This window comes from Struthio camelus, chromosome 2 (genome assembly GCF_040807025.1).
Source record: "Struthio camelus isolate bStrCam1 chromosome 2, bStrCam1.hap1, whole genome shotgun sequence".
NCBI lineage: Eukaryota > Metazoa > Chordata > Aves > Struthioniformes > Struthionidae > Struthio > Struthio camelus.
In genome coordinates this window covers 160,966,349-160,981,289 of record NC_090943.1, presented here as the reverse complement: position 1 = coordinate 160,981,289, position 14,941 = coordinate 160,966,349, and the positions used below count along the sequence as shown (strand labels likewise).

The 14,941-nt window shown below is 37.4% G+C and overlaps 1 protein-coding gene across 1 annotated transcript in view; it reads left to right on the top strand.

The window, feature by feature from the left end:
• Positions 1-14,941, top strand: part of WASHC5 (WASH complex subunit 5) — a 29,145-nt gene that overhangs the window by 1,742 nt on the left and 12,462 nt on the right. Inside the window, exons 3-14 of the mRNA XM_068933265.1 lie at positions 2,163-2,308; positions 3,368-3,452; positions 3,767-3,867; positions 4,784-4,976; positions 6,762-6,914; positions 9,470-9,583; positions 10,692-10,863; positions 11,730-11,857; positions 12,444-12,573; positions 13,245-13,357; positions 13,978-14,144; positions 14,775-14,850. Coding sequence (XP_068789366.1) covers positions 2,163-2,308; positions 3,368-3,452; positions 3,767-3,867; positions 4,784-4,976; positions 6,762-6,914; positions 9,470-9,583; positions 10,692-10,863; positions 11,730-11,857; positions 12,444-12,573; positions 13,245-13,357; positions 13,978-14,144; positions 14,775-14,850 — 1,578 coding nt within the window. The remainder of the gene's footprint in view (positions 1-2,162; positions 2,309-3,367; positions 3,453-3,766; positions 3,868-4,783; positions 4,977-6,761; positions 6,915-9,469; positions 9,584-10,691; positions 10,864-11,729; positions 11,858-12,443; positions 12,574-13,244; positions 13,358-13,977; positions 14,145-14,774; positions 14,851-14,941) is intronic.

The following is a 14,941-nucleotide window of genomic DNA, read 5'->3' as shown; positions in this document are numbered from 1 at the left end:
AGCCTAAGGGTGTTTCACTAAGGGCGAAAGCCTAAGGGTGTTAATGTCCTCACAAGTGTGGAAACAGTTACTGTTATGTTAGTTGCTAACGTTCATCGGAATTGACTAAGATAATTTCCTGTTTACTCAGTATTTACCAAAAATGCACCAAACTAAGATACTAAATGGGATGTGCTCGCATACTAGCACTCCTCTTCTGGGCTGTCTTGTGTTTATACGCTTCTGATGGTACTCAGCCTGACCTTATTTATTTCACTGAGCAGAAGCAGACTAGTGAAGATTGTGTGCTTAGCTCCCTAAGCAGAATAGAAGTACAACCACTACCTGCACTGAGCTTTAGGGCAGGAAATGGGACAGCTTTAAATACATACATACAAAAGCAGTCCCTGATACAGCTTTGAAAATGTTTGATGAGTCATCTGGCCTTGAGTTTCAAAGAAGACTGATTATATGACATTTGAGTATTGGATTTGGGGGGGTTTTAATTACTGTTTCCTGAGTAAACTTAAAATTGCATTTTCACCAGCAAGCTCTGAGCCTAAGCACTTGGTTGTTTTTCTGTGGCACAGTATGCCTGTCTTCCTTTGGTTATCTGTAGCCTTTTCTTTGCAGCCATACAAACGGCTTTATGCTTTCCTGTTTGACAGTACTGTGATTGTTCATTCATGGTGCTTGTCCATGAGCACTGAATCAACAGATAAATTAAAGAGTAGCGTCCGTGAAAAGGTCTCATTTTTCTTACAGAACTAAGATTCTTGCAGTACTTTTTTCCCCTCTGTCATTCTCTAGCATGATTTGCAAGGAACTCTACAGATGATGTAATTTGACTTTCTCCATTTAGATTGTACAATAAAAGAGACGTTACTGTTTCAGCAACATTTAAGGGGGCTGGAGTTTTTTTGTGGATCTTTTTTGCATTGCAAATTCTGAGTACTTTGGGCTCGGAAAATCCTGAGCACAGGTGATCTCCCAATTACCTTTAGATGTAGATTTTTTTACAAGCCTTTTTTATACAAATACCTCTTTGCTCTTACATTGTCAAGTTGTAACTGGCCAGAAATACATTTATTCTGGAAGATTCCTGAATGTTTAAGAAGCAAGATACTGCTGTTGCTTTTCAGCCTAATTGCAACAAAATCAATAAAAGACATGCTTGTAAACCAGGCTTTCATGAATTTACAGATATTAACACCATGAGCACTCCATTCCTGCAATCATGATGCTTAAAATCAGGTGATGAGATTTGAGATTTTGAAAATCAGTCCATTTACTTTGTGCATTTAAGCTTCATAGTCAGTTTGGGGCCTGCTTTTATGCTTTGTTTCACGTGGCCATTTCATAGAAAAAAAGAAATAGAAGAGCATTTTTAAAACCACTAAGAAGTTGTCAGCCAGGTGTTAGACTTGACATTTAATTTTTAAGCCTATTTTAAGTGATTTTTATGGAGTTCCTGTTCACAAAATCCTTTTAAGTCGTGATCTCATGCCATGTAAGTGTTCTGTGGAATGATGTTTAATAACAGTTTCAGTTAACTGTTAGTGATAGGACTGAAAGGTGGTGAGTTGACAGCAGCAAATGGTTAAAACAGTTTGAACCATTTCTTTCAGAAAGTCAGGCTCGTCTTCCTCTCCCCTTGTTCCCACACAGTTGTTAATTACACGGTTTCTGTGCCAGTTTTGGGGACTAGCACAGACCTAGGTCTAGAATTTGTCAAAACTCTCACGTAGGTTTAATACTTGCAAGGAGTTTAAATGTATGAGAAGGTACAAAGCTGACAACTTATCTGTGAGGCCTTCATGTTCTGGATTCTGTTTGAGAAATCAAACAGATCAAATGTGTAAAGGAAAAAGTTCCAGAAAGGAGATAGCTGCCATTAAAAAGAGTCCGTGGTAAAGCACATGGTGGTTTCAGATGCGTCAGAATTTTACCCAAAGTGTTATCGTATTGATAATCATAGATTGTAGCAAAATGTAGAATTCATCATTATGGGATCACCGTTTAATCATGAAGTAGCTTGGAAAACTGCAGGTGCCTTATTTTAGTAATAACAGTTAATTCTGTCATTACATACATGCTAGTGGTCATGTATATTCTTTGTCCTACTGAAGACTGTCACAGACACAATCAAATATTGTCTCTTAAATATGAATTTTCTTTCTTAGGGGCCTGAGGCGTGTGAAGGCAAGCTGGAAGCCAAGCCTGAGTTACTGGATTTAGATGAAGAATTTCGTGAAAACAACATTGAAATTTTGACAAGATTTTATCTAGCTTTTCAGAGTGTTCATAAATACATTGTAGATTTAAACAGGTATAGTTTTTTAATGATATTTAGAGTTTCTTAAAGACTACAGTACTGTTTAATCTTAATGATTGGAAACTTTTTCCTTGGAGACTCAGTGCTTGCCCTTGAATCGTGTTCGTATGCACTGGGAAACCTGGCTTGCTGGACTGGGCACTAACTTTTACTCTTGTTGTTGCATACCAGCTTAATCTACGACCTGAAAACATTTAACATCTCTACTTTATTTCCATAAACGTAAGCTAGAGCTAATTCTTCTTTATCTGAGAGATTGTCCTGAAGATTTATGAATGAAAAGAAACTCCGTATTATTGAACAGAATCAGATAGTATTTTTTCTTTAACTTTCATTGGTATTGTTTTCCTAAATTTAATTTTTCAGTGGAGTTACCATAGTCTCAAGTTTGTTACTCTTGTCAAAACGGTAGGAAAGGTTTATGAAAAAACCTTAAGGAAGAGGTGCAAGAGAGTGTGAAGTCTAAGAATTGCTTTTGTTGTTGATTTTAGGTAAAAAGCTTGAGCTCATTGTGGTAATAAGCAGTTTACTAGAAAACCCTGTAATAAGAAGAAATCATCTGTTAATCAAGATGAAATATTTTATTTATAGCTCTGCCTTTCAAACTGCAATTAAGATAAATTTAAGGTATTTCCCGTAGCTGTTGTTGGAGATAATCTGAGAATATGATAGTTTTACTAAATTTTAAGGAGGAAAAAAAAGCTTTTCCTTTCCAGGACTACTTTGTTCTCAGGCTGTGTCCTGCCATGCGAAGGTTAAGAGATTGATTTGTTAGCTGTTAAGTTACAGAGTTCCTTCGGTATCTTTCCCATACAGCATTAGCAAATTGAAGGAGGATTTGCCAGCTGGTTGACCCTAGCTACGAGTTCCAGCCTCTCATTTCATATTAGAGTATCTGTTCTTTGTTGTGTGTAAAACCTGTGTGTGCTGCTTGCGCTGGACGAGTGATTGACGTGTCTGCTGACTTTGCGTGAAAATTGGCCAGTTGATTTCTGGGGACGCATGCTTTAAGAGCAAAATAGTCAATGACCAATTTTTTGGTATGATTCCTAGGTATTTAGATGACCTCAATGAAGGAATTTACATTCAGCAAACATTAGAAACTGTCCTCCTCAATGAAGATGGAAAACAGCTTCTGGTAAGTACTCAAGAGTTTTGTAATAGTAGAAAATGAACCAACGAGTTTAATTCCAGATATATTTTGGCGTCTATTTTGTTTACATCTAGTCTCAAGAATGGACAAAGGTTTAAACTTACCACATACATTGAAATGCTATGGCTCAATCTGAGGCAGTCAAAGCCCCAAAGTCTACAGCCCTGCCATTTTTTCATACTATATTGACTATATACATAGTTTGCATTGTGTTAGTTTGTCACCACTTGTTTGTCTTCAGATGTTGCTACAAAACTGCATTAATTTGATTTCTTTCTGATTGTTTTTTTCCTTAACAGTGTGAAGCACTCTATTTATATGGAGTCATGCTATTGGTCATTGACCAGAAGATTGAAGGAGAGGTCAGAGAAAGAATGTTGGTTTCCTACTACAGATACAGGTAATGTGGATTGGTATTCAGAAGAACTCAAAAGCTGAAAGAGTGTAACATGCAGTATGTTCAGTTAACTCATTGAATTAAGATAAACAGAAATATTGGTACCGTTTTGACCGTTTGGTCCATACGGATAGACCCTTATAAATCTGCATCATTGTCTGAATGTCAGTAGAGCTCCTTGCATTAGCTGCTTTTGCACATCTGGCTGCAAAACTTGGGCCACAGATTTCTCATGCTGTCACAACAGAGATTTGAAAGCCACTGACAAATAAACTTTCGCATGAAGCTACAAGTATCTGCTTTGAAAGCATCAGATATTCCCAAATGTTGGAGCAAATCTCTGAAAAGTCCCGAGCATCTAGACAGTCAAACCTCTTGTAGTCAGAGAGCTTGATTAGTCAAACTGATAACGAGATTTCCAGGGCAGGCTGTCAGCACTGCTTTATCACAGCTAGAATCGCCGAGAATATCGGTGCAAACTCTTTCACAAATAATGCAACTAAAAAAGGGAGCACCCTGTACGTGTTTTGGCTGTGCTTATGGCTGTCAAGTGTGTAATGACAAAGGATTCCTTAACTCTGAAATACAGGAATGGAGCAAGAAGGGGAATTCAGAAAAGGTGGGGCATGGACAAATGAACCTCTTCTGAATGCAACTGTAGTCGTTTCTGTCCCTGAACAACGTTTTCTTGGATTTGTTTGTTTGTGTTTTGTACGCTTATCCGGGATTCCAGTATGGGCACTTGTCAGTGTCCTTCTGTAATATGGTGAAAATTATGTTCAGGAAGTAAGCATACAAAAGTCTCCCAAACCTTACTATCTGATTACTTTCTTGGAGACAAAGGCAGGGTTAGGAGGAAAAGGAGAGGAGGAAATAGTCAGGTCGTACAGCTTAATTTTTTTTTCCTTTTTGAAAACAGCGCAGCCCGATCCTCTGCTGATTCCAATTTAGATGATATTTGTAAACTGCTTCGAAGCACTGGGTACTCGAGCCAGCCTGGAGCTAAAAGGCCTCCAAACTACCCTGAGAGTTACTTCAGCAGGGTACCCATAAGTGAAACGTTCATCAGCATGGTTATTGGCCGCTTACGATCAGATGACATTTATAACCAGGTAAGTTAGCGTGAGACAGAAGAGGAATCTAAAATTGAGTATCAAATGGTTTCTTGGGTAAATTACTCAACTGTGAAGCCTAGAAAAAAATAAATGATTGGCGACTTTTATTAACTCTCATCAATTCCTTCAAAGATTCTCATTGTTCTAGTTACTGAAAAGAGATTGATCATCCCTTAAGAGGCAATGTGACTAAAAAGAAGCACTAATATTACTATTCTTATCTATGACAATTGGATGAATAAAGAATAAAAATTGAAAGAAAGTATGTTCAGAGATTACTCTTTGAACTCTATAGTCTCTTCTATATGACCTCTTTGGAAATGAGCTTCAACAAAGCATTTACTTTTGAGCAGGGTTCTTTCTTTAGGGTGGCCCAAACGATCTTATTTCTATAATTAATGGCACACCTCTAGTGAAGCCTGGATAGCTGAAAACATTTACAGACGCTAAAAAAACAGCATCTCAAGATCAGTGAATCACGTAAGAAATAAACAAATGCAAGAGCATTAATTTAAAAGGACCCTATCGAAAACACTTTCAAACTATAGACAGACATGTTAACTTATACGAGGAAAAGTGCTTCTGTAGACACTGTACCATGTTTATGGTAATAATTTTTTAAGCTGTGCAAAAAGTTCTGCAAACAAAAAATGAAAACTTTTTTGGCAAGTTGTGAAGAAGCTAATTTTATGACATAATGTATGGTACTGATAAGGAATAGCGAAGTGTTAGAGTGCTCTTTTAAAGTACTTCTTAATCTACAAATCTTACTCAAGTCTTTCAACACTTTTAGTCAAAATTACCTGTTTTCTTTATTAAAATAAGCTTGTGTGCCTTCAGATTAAGATAGTACAACCTGTGATCTCTGTTTTGTACTGCTTACAATTGATAATTAAAAACGTCAATCAAAGCTTCTATACGAAGCACAATTATAGTTAATATACTTTTCCCAATTGTAGCAGAAAAAGTTAGATCGAAGTAGAAATCTTCAGCTAAACACAGATTAAATGCAGCTTATTTTACTGAAGTATCTTATGTCTGTAAGGTGTTATTTCCTTTGATACTTGCAGCTTATTCTTGATGACAGTAGGCAGCAGCCTCCTATCTTTTTTTTTTTTTTTTATTATTATTAGTCTGAACAATTCACTTAATAAAGTAACCAGAAAAATTTACAGGAAAACAGAGTGTTACTAAACAAAAGTGGAGAACAGCTTTCCTACTGACAGATCATTATGTCTCGTTGAATATGATTTTGATGCCAACTTTTGTGTTATATGAAGGTCCCTGACTATGTTATCCGATGTACGTTTTTAAAAATGAAATTTCCCCTAATAATTTTAATCTTATTGACCTTGCTGGTGCCTGTGATTTGTGATTAACTAAATGATCTGTATCCTATTTGCCTTTTACTTGGATTATGTTAGTTAGTCCTCATTTCTGTTTGAGATGAGCTACAATATACCCAGTCCTTCAGAAATATCTATTTGTCCTTTCAGCAGGAGCAGTCCTTTCAGTCTATCTGAAGCTCTTTGATTCAACCTTCCTTTGACTCATTTACCGCATAATCATATTAGCCTATTAAATTTAGCAGATGGCTACAGTCAAGTTTTATATTCTGTAGATAAATGTGGTAAATGTGTTGCATAGGTAAGCTGGACACACTTATATGTGACAAATAAGATAGCCTTCTAGTATCCATGTATTGTACTTTTTAATGTGCCCCATAATATTTGCAATGGATTGTTGCATTATTTTATGTCTTGTTTTGTTCCTTTTTCCTAGGTTTCTGCATATCCATTACCAGAACACCGCAGCACTGCCCTGGCTACTCAGGCTGCTATGCTCTATGTGATACTGTATTTTGACCCTTCCATTCTTCACACTCAGCAAGCAAAAATGAGAGAGATAGTGGATAAATACTTTCCAGATAATTGGGTAAGTGTTAATTCTATTTTTAAACTGCACCCTGGATTTAATGCTATAGAAACAATTTATCTTGTTTTCGACAAAGCTTGCTGTAGTGTTCTAAAGGTAGAATAGATTGTCTTCTGGGGAAATTACACTTTGTTCGGAGTGAAGTAAACTGAGTCAAAGCTCCTGGATCAGCATGGAGAACTACCCTTTGCAAATATCGATTTTCCTTTTAAATGCTTAAATCAACTGTATTCTGATACCATCCTGATGAAGTGAACCATAGGAAAACGTAGGTTGGAAGCTATGTGTGGATGTGTTCAGCCTTCTGTTCAAAGCAGGGCCAATTTTAAAGTTCAGTCAGGTTGCTTAGGGCCTTGTCCAGTCAAGCTTTGAAAATATGTGAGTTTTGAAAATACCCAAAATGGAGATTCTACAGCTTCTTTGGGCACTTGTGCCTGTGCTTAATCACTCTCGTGATGATTTTTTTTTTAACCTTCTATCCAGCCAGAATTTCACTCGTTGCAGCTTGTGATCGTTGTCCCTTGTCCTTTTGCTGTGCACCTCTGAGAAGAGTTTGGCTCTGCTTTTCCCTAACTGCCCTTTAGGTAGTGGAAGACTGCAGTTAGATCCCTTTAGTCTTCTTTGCCTAAACAAAGGCAGCTCTGTCAGACTCTCTTAATGCAGTATGTCTCCTAACTGTCTTGGTGGCCTTCTGTTTGCTTCATTCCAGTTTGTCCGCATCTTGTACTGAGGAACCCAAATTTGGACACAGTACTCTTAAAAGGACCTCATGAGGGCTGACTAGATGGGAATAATCACTTCCCTCGATCTGCTGGCCGCAGTCTTGCTAACACAGCCTAGTGCGTGATTAGCCTTCCTTGTTGTAAGGCTGCGTTTCTGACTCACGTTCAGCTTGTCCACTGGGACTGTTAGGTCCTTTTCTGCACAGCTGCTACATAGGCAGTCGGTCCACGGACTGTGCTGTTACAAGGGATTCCCCACCTCCCCCAGCTTCAGGTCTGTGCATTTATTGTTGTTGAACTTCTTGTGGCTTCAGCTGGCCGACGTCACCAGCTTGTCAAGGTCCCTCTGAATGGTAGACTTACTCTTTTACACCCCCCCCCCAACACACTCTATTGAAAGTGAAAACTTGTCTGAGGGTGTGTTCCATCCGTTGTCCAGAGAACCTAGAAGCCAAACCTGTCCCTCTGTTCAGTCCTATATACCTGGTCAGATACAGTGACTCAGTAATGTAATTTACGATTTCTAGCCAGGGGCCCTATTTTGCAAAAAATGCTATTGAAATAAGAGTGATGTGTAACAGTAGATTCCCCAGTAGCCCAAATCTAAGGAAATCAGCCTTCAGGAAGAAACTAGAAATTAATTGGTATATCTCCATTAGTTTCAAATTGTATTCTTCTGTTCTGTACCATAAGGGGAACAGAGAAGAAAGGAGTGAGGGAACTATAATAGCTTGCTAGATGTTAAAATTCTTTGGGCTTTTTTTTTGTCCTAGAGAACTGCAAGCTTATATGAGAAATGAGGGCTTGACATTGTGAATTTTTGATTATGCCAACATTTTTATTTGATTTTATTGTCTAAACAGTTATTTTAGTACAATTACATATATTGTCTTGCTCAGGTGTGGATCAGTTAGTTGCATCTTACAGAGTGTTTGACTCTCAAGTTGGATTCAAATCTGTATGTCATGGTTAGCAGCTGAACAGCAGGCCTTTGAGGAACTGTCACCAGCACGAAAGTAATGAACTTCACTGCAGCCGTGCTAGAGGGATCCTCGTATCATGCGCAAGTGTCCTGTTTGCTTTTACTGACCTTCTTGCCGACGTTGTCGGAAGTGGTCAAAGGTCGGCAGTGTTCCCTAGATGTGACCTATACAAGGTGGAGGAATATTGCAGTAATAGCGTGACAGAGCTCATGATACCATAGCTCTGTATATCCTTCATCTATCAGTGGCCCAAGACTTCCATTTCAAGTACCTTACAAACGTCTGTAAGTCAACCACTATTCTGTGTTTTTAGTCACGCTTGAACTTGGAATGGTTGAGGGTCCAAAATCAGTTAGGCAGTCAGTTCCTCTTTTCTTTTTAAAAATCTCACCTTGGAATCACAGCTTCCTTCTGTTTACGTTCAACATAGAAGACGCATTATACTTCAATTCAGTCATTTGGGCATTGCTAGAGTAGGATTCATTTAGCTGTTTTTCTCCCTATCGTAGTTGGTTGCCCTGTTGGTTTTGTGAGCCTTCTGCACAGCAACATGGAAATGAAAAATAAGGTCATGGAAAAAAGTAGAGACAAAAGATCACACATAGTGACTGAAAGAACGGTCCACTTATTTTCAGAACTGACTAAGCTTCAAATTAACTGTGTAATTGTTGTTTCAATGTCCTTTTATGCCTCGATTCCCAAAGATTAGGGAGCCAGGAGTAAAGCAACCAAAAAAGTTTAATTATCTCATGTTTATATCCATAACATCTCTCTTTCTACTCATATTGCTAAATTAAAAGTATATTTTCTTAATACGAATGTAAACACAACGTTTTCCTTCCAATCCTAGGTTATTAGCATTTACATGGGAATTGCTGTAAATTTAGCAGAAGCGTGGGAACCCTATAAAGCTGCCAAAACTGCCCTCAACTACACATTGGATCTTTCAAATGTCAAAGAGCAGGTATATAAGCTGGAGTTCAATATTTTCAGCAAGATCCAAACTATGCGGGCGTCTCGGGTATAATGTGTGATGTCATTAATGTATGGATCTTTTTCTCTTGCATACAATTGTTTGAATACATGTTAAAAATACATGTAAGTTCCAAAATCTGGTCTTCCCCCTGTAGCTTATTTTGCTTCCTCTTGACTTGATTACATAGTTAGTGAGAGTCATCACTATGTTGTTTAGTGCTGGGATGTCTTAGCTGACTATGGTGTTTGGTCTTCAAGAGCTACAGTTTTAGAAGTTGAACATTTGTAGAGTTTAGCACTCGGCCAGATAGTTTAAGGCCGTCTAGGTTATCTAAACAACAATCTGGAAGAAGCACCTGATTTAAAAGAATATCATAACATTACATGAAGCAATGTAGTTCAGTGTTTGGGTTTTGTTTTTTTGATTTTTTGTTTTTTTGTTTTTTAATATGAAATCATTTTTCCATGTCTAGAAAACACTGAGTGGTGCTGAACTATTTGTGTGCAACAGGATAGTAATTTGGCTGGCGCATTTGCTAGACTGATGATAGCTAAATGCCTCCTTAGACTCTTACACAAGTGCTCAGAAGAAACACACCGAAATGTCTAATTAGGAGAACATTCTGGACGTTGTTGAGTAAACTAGGTGAATACGAGCAGACATTTTTCTATAGTCTTCAGGGAAGAAGTTCTCTGAGTAGAACCAACATTTAATTCGGAAGAACTATTTCCAGTTCTAGAGTTCAGTTCTTACCGGGCAATACAATATTTTTACCATTTTTTATGAATGATTTTTAAAGGGTACATAAGTGAATATGGGAGGTTTGCAAATCTGCATTTTTGAAACATTACCTTTCCTATATAGAAACTTTGCTCTCAAATTTACTTTGCGTTCCATTGTCATGCAGTTGCAGCGTATGACGTTGCCAATCAGTAGTGACCGTGGTGGGCTTTTTTGTTTTTGTTTGTTTGTTTGTTTTTCTTTATAGCACTTTTTGACTTGTGTGTCCTTTAAGTTCTTGGGAAGCCCTATGTTGTAGGTGATGTTTTCCCTTTGAGGCAAGGATTGTATTAATGCTAATACTGTATATTCTAAGGCTAGCAGGTATGCTGCAGTCACTGAGCGAGTGTACACTCAAGTGCAGCAATTTCTCAAAGAGGGCTGTCTAAGGGAAGAGCTGGTGCTGGACAACATTCCCAAGCTGCTGAATTGTCTACGAGACTGCAATGTAGCCATCCGTTGGCTGATGCTTCACACTGCGGACACAGGTGAGACTTTGCGCTAGGCTTTTATTGGAGTTGTAACTTGTGCTATACTGGAGTTCTGTCTTAGGTCCTGAGCAAAGACCAGGGTGTGCTGCTGTTGAAATCAGCAGAGCTTCGTCTGTTACTTTTAAGTAGCTTTTTGAGCTGTTCTTTTGCTAACGAGTCTCCTAAAATCGTAGGCTGAAATGGTATGCATGCTTTTTCTTCATTCTTGCAAGCAGAAACAGGTATAAGAAGTAGTGTGAGAATTCATGATCCTGTGGAATAATACACCACGGAATAAGTCAGGAAGCTGTATCTTTATGTGCCTTACAGTTTACAGCATCATTCTGAGAGTTTTGTGTAGCACCAAAAGGAAAGCATTAACCAACTTTTCAATATCCTGGTAAATCACAATTTAAAAACAAGTTTCTTGTTCTGGTAACTGTTGAATGGTGCCTCTGACAAGAGTTTGGATCCCTAAACTTACCTGTTTAGGCATTCTCTTGGTTGTATGCTTGTGCTATCTTTGGGGCCTCTTAGTGTACAAGAGAGCTTCTGTTATGGCCTCCATTCATTTTGTGTAACAATTTCAGCAATGTTGATCTCTGGATTTGTCAGCCATAAGTACTAAATTCACTTAGTTTTTGGAGGCCAGCAAAAGAGGTAGCAGAAGGCTGAGGCACCACAGAAACCTTACTTACTACCTGTTACAAGGAAGGGATTGCACAAGGGTGGTCAGATCTATGTGAATGGAGATTAAGGGAGGGACTAACACATCGAAGCAAAATATTTTTTCTTTGGAGCTGTTTAGAATGAGCCTATTGACAAATATTAATGGCTTAGCTAAATTCTATAATAGTGGAGAAAACCTGTCCTTCTGTTTTCAGCTTGTGACCCAAATAACAAACGTCTCCGCCAGATAAAGGATCAAATTCTGACAGATTCAAGATACAATCCCAAGATCCTTTTCCAGCTTCTGCTGGACACAGCTCAGTTTGAATTCATTTTGAAAGAGGTAATGTGCCGCTGCCTTCTTCAGTGTTTTCCCTTGAATTGCATAACAGGGCCAAAGAATTGAATAGCAATAGTACGCTTACTGCTCAATCCATTAATATAAAGAATGTATATTTTGGTTTTTTTTTTTTTTGATTTGTTAATTCTGAGTTTTGAAAAATACTCCCGGTTGACTAATCTGGTAAAACGCATAAGAGTAGGCTTAACTTCAAGTACACACCTTGTTGAACTGGGTTTCCCTTTGCGTAGGCTAAGATGAATACGCAAAGTATAAGTCAATATGAGAGCAGTCTTCTAGGCACTCTAAGCTAAAACATTACTGGATATTTTTGTAATTGACTAAAAATCGATGATGTATGTATTGTATTGTACTGTAAAATTCAGTCGGGTTCTGTCAGTATATGTCTATCCCACTAGCTGTATTTTTCAATGCTGTCAATTTTGTATTTAATGTTCTGGCAAGATCTCCATGTATTTAGTACTCACTGTAAGTTCCATCTGTTCAATATTTGATTTCATTTATATATTATAGTATGCTTTCTGGCCAGTTTTATAAACAAGTTGTTTTTTTTTTTTTTTCCTAAAAGATGTTCAAGCAGATGCTGTCAGAAAAACAAACAAAATGGGAGAACTATAAAAAAGAAGGGTCTGAAAGGATGACTGAGCTTGCTGATGTCTTCTCAGGAATTAAGCCTCTTACCAGAGTGGAGAAAAATGGTAATAATAAAACAAAAAGTGAAATAAAGCAATTTTATATTGTTTTTTTCTAAGCCAATACTGAAGGAAAATAGATGAGACTTAATCTGATAATAAGAAAAACTTTAATTTCCCTCAGCCATCATAGATGTGACTTGCACGCTCTCTTCTTTGGTTTTTTGCATATATTCCGTATGTAAGCCAAGCACCCATATTTAGGTACCTAATGTTTGGTTGTCTATATTTTTAAATGTGTTTCTTATCACTTAATTTAGAGATGCCAGGTAAGACTATGAAATGCCGGTTCACTTTTCCACGTTTAATGGAGTTCATAAGCAAACTTGTAACTAAAATATAGAAACTGAAACTGCTAAGGCAATTAACGTGGTAAAACCATCCATCAAACACAAACTTATGATTTAAAGGGCATCATTGTTATTTTTATATGGGTTTTATTCTGCCCATTGTCCTTGGTAATTCAGAAGGGGTTTTTCAGTGTTGTGTATGATTCTTGCCAGAGGGTTTGCCACCTGTTGAAGTGTAGAAATGTAAAAGCAAGATGAAGACCTCTTAAATAATCTCAAATATGTTTAGCAGTGAATATTTTTTGTTGTTATTGACTAACAAATTCCCTGTGTCTTTGCTGCTTATTATCCATGCAACGATTTGATTAAATTTTTCTTCTTAAATAGAAAATCTTCAGGCTTGGTTCAGAGAAATCTCCAAGCAAATAATGTCTCTAAACTACGATGATTCCACCGCAGCAGGCAGAAAAACTGTGCAGCTAATACAGGCACTGGAAGAGGTATGGCAAAGACACTTTGAGATAAATAGACTAATATCTTTGAAAAATAACATGTGATATGCATTTACTGACTTCAATTGCTAAATTCAGACCTGTTTTGTAATCTTATATATACAGTCGCCAGGGCTTGCTTATAGATCTTTTGATTGTAAAGCAAAGGATGTAGCATGAAAAAACATGCCACCTCCAGTTGAAAATTAGAAGGGTTTCTTTGAAACAATAAATCCGGTATTAAACGTAATTTGGCAACATTCCTCATTATTTTATTAGAAATTCTGAAAGCAGAATTCAGTTGAAACTAGAGATGTAATTTGGTAGACAAAGTAAAAAATACCCATACCTGTGTGAACTTCTTCTTGTTTTTGTCCCCCTCCCTCCCAGCCCCCCCAACTTCCAAACTATAAGAAGAATCCTCAGTATGGTGTACCTTCTGCAGTAATTCTGTGACATTTCTTATTTAATGCATCTCTGCAGTAGGCCAGGATTTTTAAGAGTCTTACTATCTTTTTTCTTTGAAGAAATAGGTCAGCTTACTGATTATCTTTGTATTGCTCTCCTTTAAAGATTAACAGACAAAAAGGGGAATTTTTTTCCCACTTTCTTTATTTTGGTAAATATAGGTCCAAGAATTTCACCAGCTGGAAACTAACCTGCAAGTTTGCCAATTTTTGGCTGACACCCGCAAATTTCTCCATCAGATGATCCGAACTATCAACATTAAAGAAGAGGTCTTGATCACCATGCAGATAGTTGGTGATCTGTCTTATGCTTGGCAATTAATTGACAGGTATGTTACCAGAAGGTTTTTCTTCTAAGTCAGTCATCATTTTTGAAACCTTTAGGAAATAAAATGTGTAAATATTATTAATGCTACAAACTCTCCAATTTGCAAACAATCTTAAAGCCTGTGAGCTGCTGAGTCTATTCCGCTCTCAACAATTTGAGTAAGAATTAACAGCCATCCTTGGCATATTTTTAGTTGCAGGTTATGTGATACTGTAACTTTTTACTCTCTACCTTGTCCTAAACATAACAACTTTGTTAATAAAAATCTAAAATAAAAAAAAAATCTAAAATCTAAAAAATCTAAAATTTTTTTGTCTCTAAAATACTGGAGATCCTGTTTCAACCAAAAACAAAGACTGGCAAAAATTCCTTTCCATGGTGGGATTTGGTGAGCTGCTACTTCATTAGCTTGGGTGTTATTGTCCCTGATGTGCTCTTCTTTTACCCCACCTCACCTTTATCTTGTGGTTTTCCATGGCCAATATTTCTTCAGACCAAATTCTTCCCTAGTGTAATTTCACTGATCTCCTGGGCCATTTCTGGATTATGCTGATGCCAATGACGTATGATTTAATGGCTGAAAATCAGAGTGCCAGGGGAAGGAGCTGACTTTTGTTCTTTCTTTCTTCAGCTTTACATCTATTATGCAGGAAAGCATAAGAGTCAGTCCATCTATGGTAACTAAACTCAGAGCCACTTTTCTAAAGGTAAGTATGAAAGAGAGTGAATGTACTTTACCGCTGCAAGTCACCTAAGGCAGTTGTTAGACTTGAAGTCTGTGAAGTCACGTATGATTCA